Source organism: Nyctereutes procyonoides, unplaced genomic scaffold, assembly GCF_905146905.1.
Source record: "Nyctereutes procyonoides isolate TBG_1078 unplaced genomic scaffold, NYPRO_anot_genome, whole genome shotgun sequence".
NCBI lineage: Eukaryota > Metazoa > Chordata > Mammalia > Carnivora > Canidae > Nyctereutes > Nyctereutes procyonoides.
The window spans coordinates 37,007,954-37,034,590 of NW_026575135.1; the positions used below are offsets into that span (position 1 = coordinate 37,007,954).

The 26,637-nt window shown below is 35.0% G+C and overlaps 1 protein-coding gene across 4 annotated transcripts in view; it reads right to left on the bottom strand.

Annotated features, from left to right (window-relative positions):
- The window catches only part of CNTLN (centlein), a 323,526-nt gene that overhangs the window by 196,314 nt on the left and 100,575 nt on the right, over positions 1-26,637 (bottom strand). For all 4 annotated transcript variants that reach the window (XM_055302562.1, XM_055302564.1, XM_055302563.1 and 1 more), the window contains exon 6: positions 6,583-6,716. In XM_055302562.1, the coding sequence (XP_055158537.1) occupies positions 6,583-6,716 (134 nt within the window). The remainder of the gene's footprint in view (positions 1-6,582; positions 6,717-26,637) is intronic.

Consider the following 26,637-nt stretch of genomic DNA (forward strand, 5'->3'; position numbering starts at 1 on the left):
ACAAGAAGAAACCAGATAGATAACTCTTTCTTCTTCCATCTGATGGATTGCTCTAGAACATGGTTTCTCTCCTACAGCCCGTCAGCAATCAACCTGGTTAGCAAATTCAGTGCACCTGCTGCTGTCTCTTCATGGCCCACCATGAAGCAGTAGCCAGCACAATAATGCATTTCCTTGAATCACTTTTTATCTTTGCCTGTCTCATTCTTCTCTTACTCACTTTCCACTGGAATTGAATCTCCCAACTATGTATTCACAGGACTTAATCCTTCCCTCAGGCTCTCTTGTCTAGGATATATGGGTTAAGACAGTTATTAAATGGATTGAATGAAAAGCATAACATAAAGATTGCTTAAAAGAAAAGATGCCATAATAGTATGAAAACACATAATGAGAGCGTGTATAAGGAAAATTAAAGCTATGGAAAATAAATTTAACGGTAGGTTCAAACTCGAGAAGTTCCTGTAGGCACAGATGAAAAGGAGTAAAGTGTGGCTTCAACTGAGACAATGCTGAGAACCAACAATACTTTCTTCTATCTCAAGTAGAATGTTAAGTTTTGTTAAAAATACTGTATTCCTGATAGATAAAGCCAGTGATCTTTCGGTTACAATGATGCTATCTAAGGGAGTGAGTGAGCCATGGGATAAATTAGGAATACCCCCATAGGGATCAAGCTTGATACCAAAGACTGACAGAGGGTTTCAGACAGCTCCTCTAGGTTATTTTGCAGTTAAAAAATGTTTTTGATGGCTTACAAAAACAAAGATTTACTGCTTGTTTACACTACAGGTGGCTTTTCACTATTCTAAGACCCACAATGCAGCAGCAGATTCCATTAAAAATATGCCACTCTGGTGGCAAAGGGCAAAAAGCAGAAGCAAATTGGGACTCCTGGTGGCTCAGGGGTCGGGTGCCTGCCTTCTGCTCAGGTCGTGATCCTGGAATCCGGGATCAAGTCCCGCATGGGGCTCCCTGCGAGGAGCCTGCTTCTCCCTCTACCTGTCTCTGCCTCTCGCAGTCTGTGTTTCTCATGAATAAGTAATTCTTAAAAAAAAAAAAAAAAAAAAAAAAAGGAAAACAAGTAAAGGAATGACTTTTAAAACATTAGGATGTGGCATGTTACCTTCAGTCTTGTCCCACAGGCCAAAATAAATCACATGACTAAATCTGAGCCAATGGGGGAGAAAGCATAAACTAGCACCAGGGAAAGTCCCTGCTAAAAATGAGCCCCTAAAATGAGTCAAAACTGTACAGGAATGAACATATCAAAAGTAAAAGGTTTAGTGATGAGCACTTAAGCAAAATGTAGGACTAATCCTAAGCATCTTTGGTCACTGTTGTTATAGTTACATATCTTGAGACGCAAAGTCAGGGGGAGTTAAAACTGTTGAACGTTATGTTCTATTTTCAAAAGTTTACACAACAGGGTGTCAAAACAAACTAAAGATGAAATATAGATTTAAAAATTATGACACTGACCTCCAAAGTTTTTCATGCCATTTCTTTCTTAACTTTAGAGAGGGAGAGTTAGTGGTATTTATAGAGAAAAGATTTAATAATTCCCTCAATTTCACATCAGTGTCTTATTGTTCCATATATAACCAAGAAACTGGTTTACTTATTAAGAGAATATAGTCCCTTTTATCTAAAAACTACTATCCACCTAATCTTCAACCTATAAATATAAATTCAGAAAAGTTTAGAATGATTCTCACATTTTAAAAATAATTCATATATATCAATATACCAAATAATCATGTACTTATTGTTATAAAAATGTAAACAAAAATAAAGAACAACAACACTAATTTCAGAAGAATTCGAATCAAAAAAAAAGAAGAATTCGAATCCAAGGCAAAAATAATTACATGCAAAAAAGTAAAAAGTAAAATTCACAGTAAAAAGAAAAGAACTGTGAACACTTTACCCATCAAAGCAAAGCATATCAAAAAAGTACAGCAAAAATTATAAGTAATAAAAGGAAAATCCGTTGGAAACTATATGGGAAGGAAGTATTCCAATTAAAATAGTAACAAAAACATGAAATATCTAGGAAGAAATTTGACAAGAAATGTCAAAACCTATTACAAACATAAAACATCTAAGGATACAAAGGTACTGAAAGAATGGAATGGCATACATCCTCTGGGACAGGAAGACTGGCATCATAAGATGTCAATTCTTTTCAGGTTTACATGTAAATTTGATGCTGTAATAAAGTATCAAATAAGAAATAAGCATGTTCATTCTTAAGTTTATATAAAAAATTTAATAATCAATAAATGCCAAGAAAACTCTGAAAAAAGAGCAGTAATGGAAAACATACCACACACTCCCCAGTGTTCACCATATCTATCCTGTTCTCTAGTACTGTAGTCTAAGAGGCGGACCTCTACAGACTGCATTATCCTGGCCCCTTGTTCTCTGCCTCTGACTGAATTTGATTAGTTGGAGTGCTGGCTGGTGATTAAATAGAGTAAAAGAGAAAAAAGGCTGGGCAGCCTGGGTGGCTCCACGGTTTAGCACCGCCTTCAGCCTAGGGCATGATCCTGGAGATGGGAGATCTAGTCCCATGTTGGGCTCCCCGCGGGGAGTCTGTTTCTCCCTCTGCCTCTGTCTCTGCCTCTATCTCTCTGCGTCTCTCATGAATAAATAAATAAACTCTTTTAAAAAAGAGGGGGGGGAATCCCTGGGTGGCTCAGTGGTTTAGCGCCTGCCTTTGGCCCAGGGCGCGATCCTGGGGTCTCAGGATCGAGTCCCATGTCGGGCTCCCGGCATAGAGCCTGCATCTCCCTCTCCTGTGTCTCTGCCTCTCTGCCTCTCTCTCATGAATAAATAAATGAATAAATAAATAAAGTCTTTAAAAAAAGAGAGAGAGAGAGAGAGAGAAAAGGTCAAGATATTTCTTTTCCTGGCTCCCTCTTTGTTGAGCAGTGTCAAAAAGATACTTCTCCTACTAGGCAGCCTCTCTCCCAGGATAGATTTTTTTCACAGAGATCTGGTAACAGTTCTCTCCTTAATCCTTCTAGGCTGGGGGCAGTAATGATTTCCAGTTGTTGATAATCTAAATCTCAATATGGAAAGAACTGAAGTCTTTATCATACTGAACCTTCTAAACAGTGAACTTTCTATATTCCTGCATATATTAGACCTTTTATTTCTGTCAATAATGTTTTCCAGTTCTCTGGAAAGGGTAATACACATCTTTCATTATGCATACTCTTCATATTTTTACTCATATTGTAAATTATCTTATTTCCATGTATTAAGTCCATTTCCTAACTGTGGCTATAATTTGAAGACAAAATTGTTATGACATTTTACAGAAATAATTAACATTTGCTTCTGCTAAGTCCCTGGGAACACTGGCAGTCCAGGTAATTAATCCAATTTCTGGACTCTGATGATATTTCTAACCCAGATTATGACTATACTGTTTAGACTTTTTTGTTGCTATTATTTTCTACAGGAAATTTGCAAGTAATTTCTAAGAAAAATTCCCAATTAATAACAGCCCACAGCCATGTAGTTTAGCTCACCCACCATGTAGCCATTTAGCACATACTCCATGTAATTATAGAATCACTACCTATTCAGGCAAAAATTTTAGTTTGGAAACTTAATTGGCTAGCACTTTTATGTAAGTTCTAAGTAGACCCTAAGATGTTCTATATGCATTATAGACATGTAACTTATTACATATGTGCTTATATACTTATTTATACTCTAACTCAGAGTAAAAAATCATTTGAGGTAATTCATAACAATGTTGTATATCACAGTGGGTGACATGAATATTCAATAAGTATGCAAAATATTAGGAATTTTAAAGAAATAAACCCATAAAAATATAAGCCTAGGTCAACTCTGTCATATACCAATAAGGAAAAATGTATTCAAATAAGAAAGTGCCTAGAACACTCCTCAGGACCCGCAGTGAGTTTTCGGGGGGACGTGGGGCCATGTCCAGGCTGACAGGAGCCCCCGGCCTCCTGAGGACCTGCTGTGAGGCTTCCAGAGGATGTGAGGCATAGTCCACAGTGACAGGAGACCCGGCGTCCTCAGGACCCGCTGACTATGACTCAGGAACACGTGGGGCCACGTCCGCACTCACAGGAGTTCGGCTTCCTCAGGACCCCCTGGAGGACTCTGGAGGCGCCACTGGGGGCCACGTCCACATCAGAAGGGACTACTCAGAACCACAGGAAAAGAAAGAAGGAAGAAAAAGAAAAACCAAGAAAAACAGTAACAACTGCCCTCCCAAAAAAAAAAAAAAAAAAACACCAGATGATTTTGGCCTGCTTGTTAAAGGATTCTAAATCCCAAAATAAGAAACACAATTAAAGTACCATGAAAGTAAAAAAAAAAAAAAAAAAAACTTTTCCCATGATTATGGCTTATGGCTTTGTGTGGTCTTTTGTACAATATACAGATTCAATAAAGTGATACTGGCATATCATAAGCACTACCACCCCCCCTCCAAGAAATAAAACTGATGAAGGAAAGGAGACATATAATATACCAAACAAGTTCCCCTTAATCAGACAACTCAGGAGAAATACTGTGGATACCTCAACTATCACCCTATAATGAGGGTTTGAGTCATAGTCCTCTGCTCCATACTTCTAACTCTGCACTATTTTCTCCTCCTCTATGAGTCCCTATAATCAAGCTCTTAAAATTACACATGGCACGTTATTTTACCATTGTTTAAGAAAATGTCCATCTAAAACAAAATGTCCATCTGTGGATATTATTGCCTTCTTTACTGTAGCTTATAGCTCTTATAATACACTAAATTCAAATACACAAAGGGGAAACATTTAGCAGAAAATGTAATTATTCAAATGCCATGCACTTATCATTGCACTGCTTCCTAAAATATAGTCCTTGTTCCATTCAAATCATACTCTAAAAGGGAAAGGTCATCGTTAGAATATTTTATGCAGTTATAGGTGCTATATTTAAGAAAAATATTGGCAATATAGATACTTGTGATATGAAATGCATTCAGAAATGCAACCAACATAAAATATCTATGAAATATATATCATAAAAAATTATGAGAAATAAGAGTAGTCAATGAATGAAAAATAATGTTTTTGATAAAGAAATTATTTGAACATTATTTGAAAATAATCTATTATTTGAAGATCTATGCTACAGAATAGAGATTAGATGGTCTCTGAGATTCTTTAGCTAAGGATTCACAATAATTGGGTGGATATTATAAACAAGCAAATTTCAGCTCAATATATGAAACAGTGTTTAAATTTAAACAAAATGAAAAGAACAGTCTTGAAAGTACTGAGGAACTTATAAACCAAAAGTATCAAAGCAAAGATTAAAAGGCATACTATCTTATTGAGAAGAGGACAGTAATAAATGAGAATTTTAAGATTTCTCAAAAATGTAAGATTCTATAACTATTTAAAATTACTTTTCTGGCTTTAACAAATTATATCAAATATATATCCAAATAATTATACTATGAATAGATAGCCAACCAGTGTACTATCTTTAATTTTATACTTTTCCTCACTTCTATAAAAAGAAGATTTTTAAATTGTGATACAAATGAATTTTCACTTAGGTAATAAATATATATACATTAATTGCTACCTAGCCCAAAATTCTGCCCTGATCTATCTATAGCTCTTGCAACATACTAAATATACATAAAGATATATAAATATGTATTGAATAAGGCATACATAAAAATATATTTACATATTAAGTTTTAACCACACAAATACTATTACTGCATACAATACAAATACTTAGAATTTATATGTATTATATATATAAATATTTTACATGTGTATGTGTGTGTTTATATATGTGTGTGTGTGTGTGTGTGTGTGTATGCACAATAGTACCACCAGAGGATGAAACTGTGCTTATAAAAATAGATGATAAACTTTAACTATATGATTTAACCAGTTTAAGTAAAGAATGCACATACATACATACATGTATCTTTATGTATATTACATAGATAACATATGTATATGTGCATGCATATACATTTATATATCTATGATTTATTCCAACACTATTTTCTGATAAAAGTAACTGAAATAAGTTAAAAGATAGTTTAAAATCTTTTAAAACACTTAAAAACACAAGTTTTTCAAGTAATCCTACTTTGTGAGTAGTACTACAAATTAACTATTTTGATATAGGAAGAATATCTCATAAACTAAAACTATTTAGAACATAATAGAATAAAAAGTCAAAATTGGATTTCTCATATACTGCCTATTATAATAATGAACATAATACCTGGCTGGGAATTTTTTAGAAGGCAACTATGAGTGAATGCACTGTCCTTGTTAAAAATGAAGACAAGACTCCTGTTTGAGAATGCTCTTCCCAATTCTGTAAAACCCCTCATTCTCTTAGTTAACTATTCCCAGTTTGGTATATATAATTCCAGATAGTTTCAATACGCAAATATATATCCTCATAGAAGACATACTGTTGTTATTTAGAGTGCTAATAATAAACATTTATGTCGCCATTCTGAATAACTAATGACATTACCATAATGTTAAATTTAAAACTGAATACACTTGCCTGACAAGGGTAATATCCATATCCTTCTGGATAAGTTCAGTCTGTTTATTATTCAACTGTAATGATAGTGCATTGTATTTACTTTGTGATACTTCAATTTCTTTCTTTGCTTCGATTAAACTGTCTTCAAAGGCCTAAAATCAGAGGACTTAATCATTAAACTTATCAAATCACAGTCAAATACAATAACTATCCAACAAATAAATATAAATGAAGTATATTACATTTAATCTACAAAATAACAGTAAAAAATTGGTAATTTTTAATTTCCCTTTGTTTTCACTTAACTAAAAACATTTTACGAACTATACTTTAATACCAGTCACAGTTTACTTTTTCCAGAAAATGAAAAAGTACCATAGCTTCCTGGTACAAAAGCTAAGAATTTGAAGCAATTAATTGTGAAAATCTATGTAGAAATGTACTTATTGAAATTACAATAAATAAATTATTGCACAATGAAAAAGCTACCTATTCTATGAATAAAAAATGAGTTCATTTACTTAAATAGAAGTCAGGACAAACAGCACGTATTTCATAATTTCCTCTATTTTAAATGTATACACATAGCTACACTAGGGGGAATAAAAGATAGTCCTGTAGAAAATATCAATATAATTTTACAACATTTGAGATTTCAATCATGCTCAGTTCTCCTGATTATGATGAAATTTTTCCTCAAGTTTTTCTAAGTTGGCTTTTTCCTCCAAATAATTCTTTTTTTCATTTTAAAACAATTTCAAAATTAATGTCATATTTCTAAAAGTGTATTTTCTACAAAATGATTATAAAACTAATTTTGATTCTTTTCATAAAGCACTAAGTAAATATAGTATCTAAATATAAAATAGTATCATAGTGCTATACTTTCATTATCTGCGAAAGTGAGCACCACGTTTTACGTCAAGCACTACTTGACTCTAGCCAAGCTCTCATACTTCATATATTACCCTATAATAGCTACAGTAATATTTTAATGGCAAAATAATGGCTTTCAGCTAAGAAAACATTCTGAGTTCTTCTTAAATTTCCATTTATTACACAAAGAACAATGACAGGAAGAGAGAGAAGTGCCTGGGTGGTTCAGTTGGTTACTTGATTTCAGCTCAGGCCAGATCTCAGGTCCAGGGATAGGCCTCATATCACATTCTGTGATCAATGGGAGTCTGCCCCAGGATTCTCTCTCTCTCTTACCCTCTACCCCTCCCCGCACTCATGTACGTTCTATTCTCCCCACACCCAAAATAAATTTAAAACTCTTTAGAAAAAAAAAGAAAGAGAATGAAAAAAGAGTATTGGCATGGATATGAGAAAGGTGAAACCCTGGTGAACTGCTGGTGGAATTATAAATGATGCAACCTGTATGGAGGGGTGGTTAACTGCTCAAAACATTGAAAATGTAACTACAAGTGGCACCTGGGTGGCTCACTCGGTTAAGTGTCACTAGCTCAGGTCATGATCTCAGGGTCCTGGGATCAAGCCCCATGTTGGGCTATTATACTCAGTGGGAAATGTGCTTGTTCCTCTCCCATGCTCCTTCCCCCACTTGTAGTCTCTGTCTCTGCCTCTCAAATAAAGAGAATCTAAATTTTTTTAAAAAATAAAAATCAAAAATCAGTAAAAATGTAACTACCATATAATCCAGCAACCTCAATTCTTGGTATATATTCAAAAGAATGGAAATCAGGGTCTTGAAGAGATATTCACACACCCATGTTCATACCAGCACTGTTTACAATAGCCAAGTCGTAGAACCACCCATATGATGGATGAATAGATTCAAAATGGGGTCTATATATAAAATAAAAAACAAGGAAGCCTTAAAAAGAAAGGAAATCCTGTGACATGTTACAACACGGATGAACCTTGAGGACACTATGCTAAATTAAATACAATGATTTATTTAATTACTATAAGATTCCACTTATATGAGGCATCTAAAGTAGTCAAATTCATGGATAAAATTAGAATGGTAGTTACCAAGGGCTGGGTGAAAAAGGGGAAAACAAGGAATTAATTAAATAGTAGAGGGGATGCTTGGGTGGCTCAGCAATTTAGTGCCTGCCTTTGGCCCAGGGCACTATCCCGGAGTCCCGGGATCAAGTCCCACATCGGGCTCCCTGCATGGAGCCTGCTTCTCTCTCTCTCTCTCTCTCTCTCTCTCTCTCTCTGTCTCTTATGAATAAATAAATAAAATCTTAAAAAAAAAACAATTAAATAGCAGAGACATGTAGTTCTACAAGTCAAAAAATCCTAATATATCTTTCACAGCAACGTATATTTAGTACTACTGAACTTTATATGTAAAAATTATTATAGTGGTAAATTTTATGTTATGTGGTTTTTACCACAATTTTTTAAAAAGGAAATTTTGGAGTGCCTGGGTGGCATCAGACTCTTCATTTTGGTTCAGGTCATGATCTCAGAGTTGTGAGATCAAACCCTGCATCAGGCTCCATGCTATGCTATGATTCTCTCTCACCCTCTTCCTCTGGCCCTCCCCCTCTCCTCACTGTATGGTCTCTCTCTCAAAATATATAAATAAATATAAAGGAAATTTTAACATATGCAACACATGGATGGAACTTGAAATCACTGTGTAAAGCAAAATAAGCCAGTTCTAAAAACTAAAAATACTGTATAATTCCACTTATATGAGATATCTAGAATGGTCAAATTCATAAAAAAACTAGAATGGTAGATGCCACAGGCAAGAGCGAGGGAAAAATAAGAGAGTTGTTTAATGAGCACAGATTCACTTTTAGAAGATGAAGAAGGTCTGGATATTGGCTGCGGGAATGTGAATATACTCAACACTATTGAACTGTACACTTAAAAATGGTAAAGACTGTAAATTTTGTTATGTGTGCTTTACCACAGTTAAAATTATTTTTAAAAAACTAACCTGACAGAGAAATCCAGATTTAATTTTCCCATACTGTGAAGCAATTTGTGTCCCAGGACACTGTCAAAAACAACAGAAAAATCAGCCAGCAATTTTTGGTGACCAAGAGCTGGGTGTGATACCAACAGTGACAGACAATAAAGAGAAGAGACAGTGAGGGAGATCTCTGCTAAAATCACTATGATCCCAGGGTGAATGTGTACATGTCCAAGTATGTGCTTTCTGAAAAGTAGGGGAAACAGACAGATTAATATGGTCCAGCCAAACCACTAGACAAACAAGTAAGCAGACATCCCTGAGGATGGGGTAGTGAGGAATCAGTATCCAAAACTGCTATTGTATACAATTTAAAATGTCCATTTTGCAACAAAAAAATTACAACATGCAATGAAAGAGGTAAGTATCATCCATACCAAGGAGAGGACACAGGCAATAAAAATAACTAATGAAAACCATACTTTAAAATGCAACCTATTATTAAAAAAACAAAAAAAAGATAAAATTACAAGGTAATATCCAATTTAAAAATGCCAATAAAGTGATATAAATTATTTTAAAACATCCAAAATAGAAATGGAAATTCTGGTGTTAAAAAGCAAAACAACCAAAATGAAGAGCACAAAAAAATTCACTAAGGTAGCTGGATATTTAATATGAGACAATAATAATAAGAAAAAAAGATAAAACAAATTCAAAAAAATTAATAGCCCCAGAGAAATGTGGACATCGCAAAATACACAAACATAAGAATAATGGGACTTCAAGAAGAACAGGCAAGAGAATAAAAAACAGAAGAAAAATTCAAAATATAATGACTGAAAACTACCCAAAAATGTTGAAAAAAATTAATCTAAACATCCATGAAGCTCAACAATCTCCAAGTATTATAAATATACAAATCCACAGACACATAGTAAAAATACTGAGGGGCAAAAACAAGAAAATCTTACAAACCACAAGAGACAAACCACTACTCATTTCCAGGAGAGCTCAATAAAATTAACTGACTTTTCTTCAGAAATAATGGATGCCAGAGACAGTGAGATAACAATTCCAAGTGCTCAAATACACACACACACACACACACACACACACACACACATAACCATCTTTTAAAAATGCAGTTGATGAATGACATCGGGAAAATAGCAGAATATGCAGAATCAAGCACTCTTGCCCCGGCAGAAATATCAAAAAGCAAGCAGAAATTCTCAGAACCAATGTTAGAAAAACTATGGAATGCATTCAAAGGTTTATAGCAACCATGAGAATGCTTAGCTAAAAAAATTTAACTTAAAAATGGGACAAGATTTATGGAGCTTTCACTTGCCCTTCTTGCCACGCTGTCTCCAGCAAGCAGACCATTTTAAAGCCTGTGAAACTTGAAGCAGTGCTATTCTTAGAATGGCAGCAACCCATGTTCCCTGTTGAAGATCCTACTCCCTGGTTTGTAAGGAAACAGAAACAGACTTTTCAGTAAATTAATACATGTGTATGCTCTAATTTATTTGTGGGCTACCTGAAGTTATGATGCAAAGTGATTATGTCTGTTTGACCTAACTGGGAACAAAGACTGGAAAAATGAAGGAAATGGCACAAAATACCACAAGGTAAACTAAACCACAGATGTGTGGGACAAAAGATTATTGTTGAGATATACAACAGAATGCCTCAGAAATAGGAGCAAAGGCTATGGGAGATCCCTGGGGACATTAGGACATTCAAAAATACCCACTGATTTGGGAGAGTTTAGAAAGCCACACACAGGCTCAGAGAAAGATGCATCTTCAGAAAAGAGAATATCCAAAGTTTTACGCTCAGCTGACCTCTGAGCTCAGTGCAAATATGAATAGGTATTAAAGGAGTGTCTTAGTAGAAGGTCAATACAAAGAATGGGAGAGGGATTTGTTTTGTTTCTGTGGATGTGTGGTTTTTATTTTTGTGGGTGTTCTGGGGGTTTTTTGCTTCTTTTTGTTCTGTTTATTTTGGTTCCTGCCATTCAAGGAAAACTCTGACACATGAGATAAACAAAAGGATAGAAACCTCAGTGACCTCACACAACAGGAGCAGACTCTTACAAATGTAGATTGGAAGATTATCTAAACAGACTACCACAGTATTCAACAATTAAAACAGCTGCAAGGCTTCAGGAAGGGGTAGAATCTGACTTCTAGAGTTGCCACATTAAAATACTCAAATGCCTAACTTTCAACAACAAAAATATCACAAGGCATACAAAAAAACAAACAAACAAACAAACAAGAAACTATGTCCTTACCAAAGGAACATAAAAATTAACAGAAACCAGTCCTGAGGAACCCCAGATATCAGATTTATAAAGCAACTACTTTAAAATAACTACCCTAAATATACTTACAGAGTGAAAAATACATACACACACACATACACACACACACGTGTGTGTGTGTATATATATATATATATATAAAGTCTACAGGAAACCAGAAAATGCAATGTATAAACCAAAAGAATATCAATTAGAGAAAGAAATTATTAAAAGAAATCAAACAGAAATTCTGGAGCTAAAAAACATATAGTAACAGAAATAGATGATTCTCCAAGGCATTCAACAACAGATGCAGAGCAGGCAAAAGAAAATCAGCAAACTAGAAGAAGAACCATGTGAAATTACTGAATCCGAGCACCAAAAAAGAACATGAAGAAAAGTAAATGGAACATATGAAAACTTTGGTACACTATTAAGTAGACCAACATACACATTATGGGAGTCCCAAAAAGAGAAGAGACAGAAGAGGAAACAGAAATAACATTTGAAGAGATAATGGCCATGACCAGTCCAATTTTGATAAAAGACATGCACCTACAAATCCAAAGTCCTCAACAAACTCCCAAGAATAAGCAAAAGAAAGAGACACACAAATTATTATCAACCTTTTGAAATTCAGCCCCTACAAAAAGAATTTTGAAAGTAAGAGTGACTTGTCACATATAAGAGATCCTTAATGAGATTTTTAACTAATTTCTCATCAGAAACCATGGAGGCTTGAAGGCAGTGTGATAATATATTTAAAATGCTGAAAATAAAGAAATGTCAACACACTCAGCAAAATGGTTCTTCCAAATTTATAGAGTAATTAAGAGTTTCAGAGATAAACAAAAGGAACACATAAAGAGTGTTTATTAATAATGGAGGCTGAGGGGGTTCATTAATAGAGCTGCCCTACAAGAAATACTAATGGGAGTCCTTCAGATTGAAATAGAAGGAACTAAGATTGTAAATCAAAGCCACATGAAGAAATAAAGACCCCAGTAAAGATAAATCCATAATCCAGTATTATTATATAATATTTGGCTTGTAACTCTATTTTTAATTTACCATATTTCAAAGACAAGCATACAAAATTATAGGTCTACATTACAGGGCACACAATTCATAATGATGTATCTTGTGATAACGATAATGTAAAGTGGAGGGAAAGAGTAATATAGATAAGTTTTAATATTGCTATAGTATAAGATGAGATCAATTCAAATTATATAGTTTTAAGTTCATGATGATATATGTAAACCCATGGTAGCCACAAAGAAAATATATCAACAGAATACACACAAAAAAATGAGAAAGGAATCAAAATGTGCCACTATAACAAATCAACTAAACACAAAGGAAGACAATAACTGAGGAAATGAGGGAGAAAAATACCTATCAGACATACAGTGAACAAAAAATGTCAGAAGTTAGTCCTTTCTAACTAGTAATTATTTTAAATATAAACATACATATATTTAATTCTCTAATCAAAAGTCAGATATTGGCAGAATGGGTATAGAAAGCATTACATGATACTATGTTGATTAAAACAGACTCGTTTTTTAAAATATTTTATTTATTTATTCATAAAGATAGAGAGAGAGAGAGAGAGAGAGAGGCAGAGACACAGGCAGAGGGAGAAGCAGACTCTATGCAGGGAGCCTGACGCGGGACTTGATCCCGGGTCTCCAGGATCACACCCCGGGCTGCAGGCAGCGCTAAACCGCTGTGCCACCGGAGCTGTGCAAAACAGACTAATTTTAAATAAGTCTGTCAGGTAAATATTATATAATGTCACTCATATGTGGAATTAAAAAACAAATGAACAAAGAAAAAATGGACACACAAAAAAACCCCACTTAAATATAGACAACAAACTAATAGTTATCAAGGTGGGGGGATAAGTGAAATAAGTGAAAGGGATTTAAGGGCAGACTTATCATGATGAGTACAAAGTAATGTATAAAATTTCTGAATCATGGGCAGCTCCGGAGGTACAGGGGTTTGGAGCCACCTGCAGCCCAGGGCGTGATCCTGGAGACCCTGGATCGAGTCCCACATCGGGCTCCCTGCATGGAGCCTGCTTCTCCCTCTGCCTGTGTCTCTGCCTCTCTCTCTCTCTCTCTCTCTCTCTCTCTCTCTGTGTGTGTGTCTCTATGAATAAATAAAATCTTTTAAAAAAATAAATAAAATGTTTGAATCATAATAATGTACCTCTCAAACTGGTATAACACACTGTGTTAATTAAACTGGAATTAATTTTTTTTAAAAAAAGACACCCATTTTAGATCCAAAGACACAGACTGAAAATGAAAGAATGGGAAAAGATAAGTGTGAAAATAATAGCCAAAGAGAGCTGGAATAGACAATATTGGAAAAAATATACTTTAAGAAAAAAACTATTACAAAAGAAAAAGGAGGACTCTTATAACGATTAAAGAGTCAATTCAGTGACTCATGTGGCTCAGTGTTTGAGTGTCTGCCTTCGGCTCAAGTTGTGATATCGGGTCCTGGGATCAAGTCCATATCAGGCTCCCCGGAGGAGCCTCTACTTATGTTTCTGCCTCTCTCTGTGCGTCACTCATGAAGAAATAAATAAAATCTTTTAAAAAAGAGTCAATTCAACAAGAAGATATAACTTTATAAATGCACGTGCACCAAAAAAAAGAGCCCTTAAATAAACAATTACAGAATTAAAAGGAGAAATAGTTCTCTACAGTAAAACTGGAAAATTCAATACTCCACTTTAAATAATGAATAGAACATTTAGACAAAAGGTCAACAAGGATGAAGAGCACCTAAACAACAGTCTAAACTAAGTAGCCCTAACAGATGTATATGTAACACTCTACTCCAAAACAGGAGAATACACGTTTTTCTCAAGTACATGCAGAACATCCTCCATATCCAACCCTATGTTAGGCCATAAGACAATTCTTAATCAAATTTAAAACATTATAATTATATCAAGTATCTTTTCCAACTATAGTAGATTGCAGCTAAAACTTAATAATAGAAGAAAAACTTAAAGTAGTATGTAGAAATTAAACAATATACTCATAAACAACCAATTAGTCAAAGAAGAAATCACAAGAGAGAAAATATTCAGAGATGAATGAAAGCAAAACATAAATACTAATACAGGATGCAGCAAAGGCAGTACTCAGAGGAAAATTTATAGCTATAAATGCCAACATTAAAAAAGAAAACATATCTGAGATTAATAATCTAATTTTACACCTTGAAGAAATAGAAAATAAATGTCAAAGTAAAACCAAAGAGAAAAGAAATAATAAAGATTACTGTGAAAACTTTTTAAAAACGAAACAGCAAAACAATAAAGAATAAATTAAAAGCAAAAGTTGACTCTTTGAAAATAGCAACAAAATTAACAAACCATTAGTTAGAATGACAGAAAAGAGAAAGGACGCAGATACCCAAAATTAAAAATGAAAGTAAAGACACTACTACAAACGATACAGAAATAAAAAGGATTATTAGAGAATACTGTAAGCAACTGTACATCAACAAATTTTATAACCAAAATGAAATTGACAAATTCTTAGAAACATACAAATTACCTCAACCAATTCAAGAAGAAACAGAAAATCTCAACAGGCCTTCAACAACTGAAGAAGTTTAATCAGTTATCAACACTACCCAACAAAAAAATTCTGGAACCAGATCACTTCACTGGTGAATTACACCAAACATTTTATGTTTTCATTTACTTGAGAGAAAGAGATAGAGCACAGAGGGCAGAGAGCAGAGGGAGAGAAGCAGACTCCATACTGAGTGCAGAGCCCAATGCAGGCTGAATCTCAGAACCTTGAGGATCATGACCCAAGCTAAACTCAAGAGTCAGATGTTTAACAGACCAAGCTACCCAGGCACCCTTCTAATAAACATTTTTAAAGAATGAATACCAATTCCTATTGAATTCTTCCAAAAAATGGAAGAGATGTAAGAGAAGGAAACATTTTCTAATCCATTCCGCAAGGCCAGGTTTATTTCATACCCAAACCAGAGAGATAAAAATATCCCAGCAGCATAGAGTTGGCTTAATAGCCAAATTCACATAAAATAACATAGTATACCCATTGAATAAAAAACAAAAATCACATGATCATTTCAATAGATGTAGAAAAATTCTTTGCCAAATTCCAAAACCCCTTCATGATAAAACAACAACACTCAAAAACTAGGAATAGAAGGAAACTTCCACAATCTGATTAAGTATAACAAAAAATCCTCAGAGCAAATACCATACTTTAGGGTAAAAGAGTATATCCTTTCCCCCATGAGATCAGAAACAAGATGCAGATGTTTACTCTTTTTTCTATTCAACTTTATACTAGAGATTCTAGCCAGGGTAGTGGGCAATAAAATGAGATAAAAGGCATCCGGATTTGAAAAGAAGTAAAATTAACTCTACTTGTAGATGATAGGATCTTCCCATAGAAAGTCCTATAGAATCAACACTATTGAACTAGGTTGCAGGATATAAGATCACTATATAAAAATTAATTATATGTCTAGACATTAGGAATGAACCACCCAAAAAGGAAATGGAAGCAACCATTCCACTTAGAATAGCATAAAAAATTAATTAAGTATTTAGGAATAATACATACCCATAGAAGTGCAAAGCCATACTCTGAGAACCACAAAACATTACTGAAAGAAATTAAAGTAAACCTTAAAAAATGAAACTCCTCATATACATGGATTGGAAGTAATAATATTGCTAAGATAGTGATATTTGTCAAATTGATCTTCTGAGTCAAGGCAATCTCTATCAAAATAAACCGAGCTTGCTTTTTGGGGGAAGAAACAGAAAAGATGATTCTCAAATTCACATGGAAATGCAAGAGACTCAAAATAGCCAATTTTGAAAAAGAAGAAAAAATTTAGATGACACACATACCCCAATTTAAAAATCAAATGATTGCATATCTACAATAATCAACAATATGGCACAGATATGAGGATAAATGTGTAAATCATATGGACAGAATAGAGGTCCATATTAAGTCCTTATATTTACAGTCCACTGATATTTAATAAAGATGCCAAGACAGATGCAAGGAGAATAGTCTTTTTCAACAAATGGTGTTTGGACAACTGAATAACACATGTAAAAGAGTAAACTTGGATTCCTGTCAAACACCATATTCAAAATTAACTCAAAATGGATGAAAGAATTAAATGTAAGATGTGAAAATATAAATTCTTAGAAGAAAACATAGGTGTCCATCTCCTAGATCTTTGATTAGGCAATAGTTTCTCAAATATGACACCAAGAGCATGGGTAACAAAAGAAAAAGTACATAAATATCAAAATTTAAAACTTTTATGTTTCAAAAACACCATTAATAAAGTAAAAACAATTCTAAGAATTGAAGAAAAAGGTCTCAAATTATATAGCTGAAAAAATACTTGTATTCAGAAGTATCTGTAAATGGAATGAAATATGCATTTCTTCAAAAATAGACAAATTGCCAATACCATATGAAAAGACGCTCAATATCATTAGCCATCTGGGAAATGCAAATCACAACCACAATGAGATAACACTTCATATCCACAAAAGTGAGTATAATCAAAAAGGCAGACAATGACAAGTACTGAAAGAACAAAAAGAACTTTCATACGCTGCTATTCACAACGTAGAGTGGTGCAGATGCTTCTGAAAAGTCTGACAGTTCCCAAAAGCTTAAAATCCATTACCATATGACCCAGTAATCTCAATCCTTTCTATGTATCTAAGAAAAATAAAAATATATGTAGGTATATATGAAATTTTGTACACAAATGATCATAGCAACATTACTGAAGACACAAATATCCATCTACTGACGATAAATAAATAAAATGTAGGATAGCTATGTAATGGAATATTATTCCACAATAACAAGGAATGTAGTACTGATACATGCCATAACATGGACAAACACTGTAAACATCATTCAAAATAGAAGAAGTGAGTCACAAAAGACCATATACTATTATTTTATTTATATGAAATGTTTAGAATAGACAAATCTTTACAGAAAGAAAACAGATTACTGGTTATCAAGGGCTGCACAATGAAAGGGTAAATGTAGAGTGATTGCTAAAGGTTACAGGGTTTCTTTTTAAAATGATGAAAATGTTCCAGAAGTAATTGTGGTAATAACTGAACAATTTTGCATAAACTAAAAACTAGTGCATGTTGGGAATTTTAAATGAGTTACATGTGAATTATATGCCAATTAATATTTTAGAAAAAAATACAAAGTTTTCTTAATGTACAATGTAATTATATAACTTAAGAAAAATCAAAAAATATAAAAATTTTTAGAGTAAGATTAGAAAAAATTATTGAAAATAAAGTTAAATCAGTAACAATCCTATCTTCTAGAAATAATTAAAATATAATTTAAAATACTACTTACCACTATACATTTTTTTTACAATAATATTAGTAGCTAGGACTAAATCTAGTAACAGTGGACAATGCCATTTTAGAAAGATACAAAATCTTTTTTTATTTAAATTCAATTAACCAACATATAATAATACATCATTAGTTTCAGTTCAGCAATTCATCAGTTGCATATAGCAACCAGTGCTCATCATATCGTATGCCCTACTTAATGCCCACCACCCAATTATCCCATTCCCCCATCTACCTCTCCTCATTTTTTTCCTATAGTTAAGAGCCTTTCATGGTTTTTTTCCCTCTATGATGACTTTCATTCAGTTTTCTTTCCTTTCCCCTACGATCCTCTGCACTGTTTCTTATATTCCACATATGAGGGAAGCCATATAATTGTCTTTCTCTGATTGACTTATTTCACTCAGTGTAACACCCTCCAATTCCAACCACATCAATGTTAAATGGTAAGTATTCATCCTTTCTGATGGTTGGGTAATATTCCATTGTACATATATACCACATCCTCTTTATCCATTCATCTGTCGATGGACATTGCAACTCTTTCCATAGTTTAACTATCATGGTTGTAGCTGCTATAAACATTGGCATGCAGGTGCCTCTTTGGATCATTGCATTTCTATCTTTGGGGTAGATACCTAGTAGTGCAAATCCTGGGTCACAGAGTAGCTCTATTTTTAACTTCTTGGGAACCTCCATACTACTCTCCAGAGTGTCTGTACCAACTTGTATTCCCACCAACAGTGTAAGAGGCTTCCCCTTTCTCTGCATCCACAAAACACTTGTTGTTTCAGGAATTGCTAATTTTAGCCATTCTGACTGGTATGAGACGGAATCTCATTGTGGTTTTTCCCTTTTTTAAAGATTTTACCTATTCATTCATGAGAAAAACAGAGAGAGAGGCAGAGACATAGACAGAAGGAGAAGCAGGTTCCCCTCAGGGAGCCCAATGCAGGACTCAATCCCAGGACCCTGGGATCACGACCTGAGCCAAAGGCAGACACTCAACCACTGAGCCACCCAGGTGCACTCATTGTGGTTTTGATTTGTATTTCCCTGATGCCAAGTGATATAGAGCATTTTTTCATGTGTCTGTTGGCCATGTAGATGTCTTCTTTGTAGAAATATCTGCTCATGTCTTCTGCCTATTTCTTGACTGGGTTTTTTGTTTTGGGGGAGTTGAGATTGGTAAGTTATTTATAGATCTTGGACACTAGACCTTTATCTGTCATTTGCAAATATCTTCTCCCATCCTGTGGGCTTTTAGTTTTGTTGACTGTTTCCTTTACTGTGCAGAAGTTTTATCTTGATTAAGTCCTAATACTTCATTTTTGCTTTTGTTTCTCTTGCCTTTAGAGATGTATCTTGCAAGAAGTTGCTGTGGCCAAGGTCAAAGTGGTTGTTGCCTGTATTCTCCTCTAGGATTTTGATGGACTCCTGTCTCACATTTATAGGTGTTTCATCTATTTTGAGTTTATCTTTGTGTATGGTGTAAGAAAATAGTCCAGTTTTATTCTTCTACATGTGGCTGTCCAATTTTTCCAACACCATTTGTTGAAGACATTGTCCTTTATCCATTGAATATACTTCCCTACTTTGTCAAAAATTACTTGACCACAGAACTGATTTCTGGGTCTGACTTCTGCTTTCTCTAGTCTATTCCACTGACCTATGTGTCCATTTTTGTGCCACTACCATATCGTCTTAATGTAATATAGTTTGAAGTCTGGCATTTTTATGCCACCAGCTTTAGGTTTCTTTTTCAATATCCCTCTGGCTATTTAGAGTCTTTTCTAGTTCCATACAAATTTTAGTATTATTTCAGTTCTATGAAAAAATGTCAATGGTATTTTGATAGGGATTGCACCTAATGTGTAGACTGCTCTGGACAGCATAGACACTTTAACAATATTTATGCTTCCAATCCATGAGCATGAAATGTTATTCCATTTCCTTGTGTCTTCAATTTCTTTCTTTAGTGTTCTGTAGTTTTAGAGTACAGATCCTTTTACCTCTTTGGCTTATTCCTAGGTGTCTTATGGTTTTGGTACAATTATAAATGGAATTGATTCCTTAATTTCTCTTTCTTCTGTCTCATTGCTGGTGTATAGAAATGCAACTAATTTCTGTGCATTGATTTTATATCCTGCCATATCACTGAAATCCTGTTTGAGTTCTAGCAGTTTTGGGGTGGACTCTTTTGGGTTTTGCACTTAAAGTATCATGTCAACTACAAAGAGTGAGAATTTGACTTCTCTTTATCAATCTGAATGCCTTTTATTTCTTTTTGTTGTCTGCTTGCTGAGGCTAGGATAGGGATACAATTTTGGACAAAAGTGGTGATAGTGGACATCCATGTTGTGTTCCTGACCTTAGGGGAAAAGCTCTCCATTTTTTCCCACTGAGAATGATACTTGCTGTGGGTTTTTTGTAGATGACTTTTGATATTGAGGTATGGTCCTTCTATCCCTACACTGTGGAGAGTTTTAATCAAAAAAAGGATGTTATATTTTGTCAAATGTTTTTTCTGCATCAATTGAGAGAATCATATGCTTGTCATCTTTTCTTTCATTAAAGTGATCTATCATATTGATTTGCAAATGTCAAATCACCCTTGCAGTCCAGGAATAAATCCCACTTTGTCATGGTGAATAATCCTCTTAATGTACCTGTATCCTTTTGACTCATATCTTGATAAGTATTTTGTCATCCATGTTCATCAAGGATACTGGTCTTTAGTTCTCCTCTTTGGCCTTTCTCTGGTTTTGGGATCAAGGTAATGCTGGCTTCATAGAGGTAGCTTGGGTTTTCCTTCCATTTCAATTTTTGAAAAGCTTTAAAAGAACAAGTATTAGTTTTTCTTTAAATGTTTGGTAGAATCCCCCTGGGAAAACATCAGGCCCTGGACTCTTGTTTATTAGGATATTTTTGATTACTGTTTCAATTTCTTTGCTGGTTATGGATCTGTTCATGTTTTCTATTCTTCCTGTTTCAAGCTTATAAGTTCCCAGGAATGCATACATTTCTTCCAGTTGCCTAATTTGTTGACATAGAGTTGCTCATAAGATGTTACTAAGGGATCCCTGGGTGGCGCAGCGGTTTAGCGCCTGCCTTCGGCCCAGGGCGCGATCCTGGAGACCCGGGATCAAATCCCACATCGGGCTCCCGGTGCATGGAGCTTGCTTCTCCCTCTGCCTGTGTCTCTGCCTCTCTCTGTGTGTGTGTGTGTGTGTGTGACTATCATAAATAAAAAAAAAATAAGATGTTATTAAAACTGTTTGCATTTCCTTGATGTTGGTTATGATCTTGTGATCTCTCTTCTTTCATTCATTATTTTATTAATTTGGGTCCTTTCTCTTTTATTTTGATTAAGTCTGGCTACGGGTTTACCAATCTTATTAATTCTTTCAAAAACCAGCTTTGAGTTTCATTGATGTCTTCTACTGTTCTTTTGGTTTCTATTTCATTGATTTCTGCTCTAATCTTTATTAATTCTCTTCTCCTGCTGGGCTTAGGCTTTATTTGCTGTTCTTTCTTCAGCTCCTTTAGGTATAAAGTTAGGTTGTGTATTTGAGACCTTTCTTCTTTCTGGAGAAAGGCTTGTGCAGCTATATACTTCCCTACCAGGCCAACCTTTGCTGCATCCCAAAAGTTTTGAACAGTTGTGTTTTCATTTTCATTTGTTTCCATGAACCTTTTAAATTTTTAAATTCTTCTTTAATTTCCTGGTTGACCCATTCATTCTTTAGTAGGATGCTCTTTTTTCTTAAAGATTTTATTTATTCATGAGAGACAAAGAGAGAGAGAGGCAGAGACATAGGCAGAAGGAGAAGTAGGCTCCTCATGGGGAGCCTAATACAGGACTTGATCCCAGGGTCCTGGGATTACACCCTGAGCTGAGGGCAGACATTCAACCACTGAAACCCAGTAGGATGTTCTTTAACCTCCATGTATTTGAGTTCCTTCCAAATTTCCTTGTGTGACTGAGTTCAAGTTTCAAAGCACTGTGGTCCAAAAATCTGCAGGGAATGATCCTAATCTTTGGTACCAGTTAAGACCTGATTTGTGACCCAGTATGTGGTCTATTCTGGAGAATGTTCCAGTGCACTCAAGAAGAATGTGTATTCTGTTACGTTAGGATAGAATGCTCTGAATATATGTTAAGTCCATCTGGTCCAGGGTGTTATTCAAAGCCCTTGTTTCCTTGTTGATCTTCTGATCTTCTTGGATGATCTATCTGTCCATTGCAGTGAGTGATGTGTTACAGTCCCCTATTATTGTATTATTATCAATCTGTTTCTTTAATTTTGTTATTAATTGGTTTATATAATTGGCTGCTCTCATGTTAGGTGCATAAATATTTATCATTGTTATATCCGCTTGTTGTATAAACCATTTAAGTATGATATGTTGTTCCTCTTTGTCCCTTGCTACAGTCTTTGGTTTAAAATCTAATTTGTCTGATAGAAGAATTGCTACTCCACCTCTTTTTCATGTGCATTAGCATGATAAATGGTTTGGTATTTTGGGGTCTAAAATGAGTCTCTTGCAGACAGCATATTGATGGGTCTTATTTATTTTTATCAAATCTGATACCCTGTGTCTTTTGATTGGAGCAGTCTGCCCATTTACATTCAGAGTAACTACGGAAAGATATGAATTTACTACCACTGTAGTACCTGTAAAGTTACCATTTCTGTGGATTTTCTTTGCTTCTTTCTGGTCTGTTTCTTTTGGGCTCTCTCTTCACCTACAGGATCCCCTTTAATATTTCTTGCAGGACTGGTTTAGTGATCACAAATTCTTTTAGTTTCTGTTGGTCCTGAAATCTCTGTATCTCTCCTCTCATTCTGAAAGACAGCCTTGCTGGATAAAGTATTCTTGGCTGCATTTTTTTTCATTTAGTACTCTAAATATCATGCCAGCTCTTTCTAGTCTACTAGGTCCCATGGATAGGTCTCCTGCCAGTCTAATGCTCCTACGCTTGTACCTTAAGGACCTCTTGCCTTGAGCTGCTTTTAGGATTTTCTCTTTATCTCTGAAATTTGCATGCTTCACTATTATATGTCAGGGTGTTGATCTATTTTTAATGATTTTGAGGGGAGTTATCTATACCTCTTGGACTTGAATGCCTCTTTCCTTCCCCAGACTAGAGAAATTCTCAGCTATGATTTTCTCAAATATACCTTCTGTCCCTCTTTCTCTGTCTTCTTCCTCAGGGACCCCAATAATTCTAATATTGTTTTACTTTTTGGAATCGCTGATTTCTTGAAACCTCTCCTCATGGTTCATTAGTTGTTTTTCTCTCTTTTCCTCAGCTTCCTTCCTTTCCATCATTTTGTCTTCTATGTCACTGACTCTTCTACCTCATTTACCCTAGCTGTTGGAGCATCCATTTTATTTTAGCCTACATCACCATTAAAGCATCTCCATTAAAAGTTACCTATTTTAATTTTGGCCTTATTAGATTTTATTTCTGTACTAAGAAATTCCCTTGTGTCTTTTATGCTTTTTTCAAGCCCAGTTAATAACTTTATAACCATTGTTCTGAATTCAGTTTCTGACATTTTACTTATACCCATATTGATTAGATTTATGGCAAGGATTATACCTCTATTGTTTTCTTTTGCTGTGAATTTCTCCTTCTAGTCGTTTTGTCCAGAGAAAAATAAAGAGAATGAATGAATGAATGAGAAAACAAAATAAAAAATATCAACCATGATCCCAGTGAAATATACACTAGATATGGTCAGAAACCAAAAAAAGAAAAGAAAAAAAAGGGAAAAAGAGAATATAATCTCACAGGGGGACAAAACAGGGTTATCCTCTTGGACTTGGGTGTATTTTGGTCTCTTTATTAGAAGATACTAAACTTCAAAATTGTAAAGGAACAAAACCATATGTATATATATATATATGAACCATATATATATATTATATTGAATACAGTATAGGAAGCCAAAAATGAAGAATATATCTATAAAATGTAAATGTAGAAATGAAAATTTAAAAAAGACTTAACAACCAAGAGTTGATAAAATGAAAAATTACTTGAAGAGGAGAAAAAAGAAAAAAACAAAAGAAAATTTTAAACTGAATGACTAAAGGCTCATGAGAAAAAAACCTCAAACTCTATATACTATTCTCCCCTAGTGCAGGATTTTTTCAGTTGAGTGATCTATAAACTTGGTATTAGACTGATGTTCCTGCTAGTCTTCTAAGGAGGGCCCTGTTGCACTGATTTTCAGCTGGCTTTGCCTGGGCGGAGTTGTACCACCTCTTCCAGGGGGCCAGGCTCAGTTTAAGCTGCCTCAGGTTGCTCTATATGGCTTCTGTTCCCTGAAGGCTTTTTGCACTATCTCAGAGAGTGAAAAAGAAAGTGAAAATGGCAGTGCCCAGATTTCTGGCCCGGAGCTGAACAATTGCTGTCCCCACTCTTCAGTGTACTCAGGGAAAAGCAGTCAGTCCCTTTTGTATCAAACTCCTCGGACTGCTAGGATACATACCCACCCCAATGGGGGCGTGCCTCACCATGGTCCCACCCCTCCTAGGCCCCTGCTCAGGGGCAATTGCCTGATCCTGCACACATCCACACTGCTCCTCTGAGGGCAAGGAGCAGGATCTCCTAGGGGTTGTTGCTTGTTGGCCCCTGCTTGAAGAGCTATCAACCAATCATGCTGCGATTTGCAGTTTATGGCAACACCTAGCTGAGAGGCCATTCCCGCTGGCTGACTGTAGCCATCCTCACCACTCCAGTGCTTGGGAACTGTGACACACTCAGGTAGCATCACTGTTTCTGTAACCCTGGGATCCTAAGACCTAACCGTACTACCTGATTCTTCCCTGCTTCACCACTGGAGTACCTTTCAGGCAGTGATGCCCCTCACAGAAGCAGACCTCTAAAAGCTCCAATTGTGTGCTTCACTGCTGTTTCACTTTCGGGTAACCAACTTATGGAGACTCCCTGACCCCCCACCTCCCATCAATATCTTACCTTCTAATATAGCTTCTCAGATTCACCTATCTGCACCTGTTACCTTGCAAAAAGTGATCGCTTTTCTCTTGGTAGAATTGTAGCAATTATTTTCTTACAGCTCAGGTTGAATTCACACATGTTCAGAATGATTTGATAGATAACGAGCTGAATTAAAGGGACCAAATGAAACATGGGTCCCCGATTCTTCTGCCATCTTCCCTCCTCCTTGAAAGTTACAAAATCTTATTCCACATAAATGAATGGTAATGTTACAATTCTCCAAATATTAATTCATAAACTAAGTGTGGTTCCAATCTACTTTCTAACAGAATTCTTCAGCAAAACTAACAAAATTGTTTCTTTTCTTTAAGATCTATTTATTTGAGAGAGAGAGAGAGAATGTGCACACAAACGCATAAAGGGGAGAAGCTGAGGGAGAGAAAGAGACTCTCCAGCAGACTCCCCACTGAGCCCAGAGACCCATGCGGGACTCAAATTTCACAACCCAGAGATCATGAGTTGACCTGAAGCTGAGTTCAACCAACTGAGCTACCCAGGCGCCCCAGAAACCAAATAGTTCTTAAGTAAGCACATATAGGGCTCATGACTTAGAAAAATAAGAATAAAGAAGAAGTTCTCTACCAAATAATGAGTCAAATTACAAAACTGCCATACTTAAAACCATGAAAATAATAAGATGTCCAAAAACAAACCTATACGCACAGGAAAACTTTGAATGAGAGAGACTACATCACAAATCAATAAAGACTCCACCCTCCAAAATAAATTCTAAGTAGATTACAGACTTTGGAACAGAGAAAACTTTAGCATGTTAGATTCCTAATGTAAAAACATTAGAGAAGAAAAAAATAAAACAGACTCTTTCAAAATCCACAAACTTCTCAAAGTCCAAGTCACCTTACTTGAGATTCATGGAACAGAAAGTACTTTAATATGTATAACAAAGTATTAGAAATACTTTGTATCCAGAATAAATTAAAAATGTCTACGGATCAATAAGACAAACTCTACAATTAAAAAAATTTCATAGAACTAAAGATCACAGCAAATCACAGAATGAACTATTTCAGTGGCAAATAGTCATCAATGATATGAAAAGTATCACCAAACACTCATGTACCTATGAATTAACATAAGGAAGTACCACTCACCCTTATTATGTTACCAAACTGCTTAAGGTTTCAGGGAAGCAGAAACTACATAAAAATTGAGAAAAACAAATGCACCAGAATTCAGTTCTCTCAATGGCTCAGTTGTTCCCTGATGATACTCTAAAAGATTTAATGTATTTCCTTAAAATGTGCAATGAGCAGATATTCACACACTCAGAGAAATGCACACCCCTTCACCTCTAAAATAATTACACACACACATTCATACTTAGTATATTTTAATAGCTATATATGTATGTGCTTATGTTA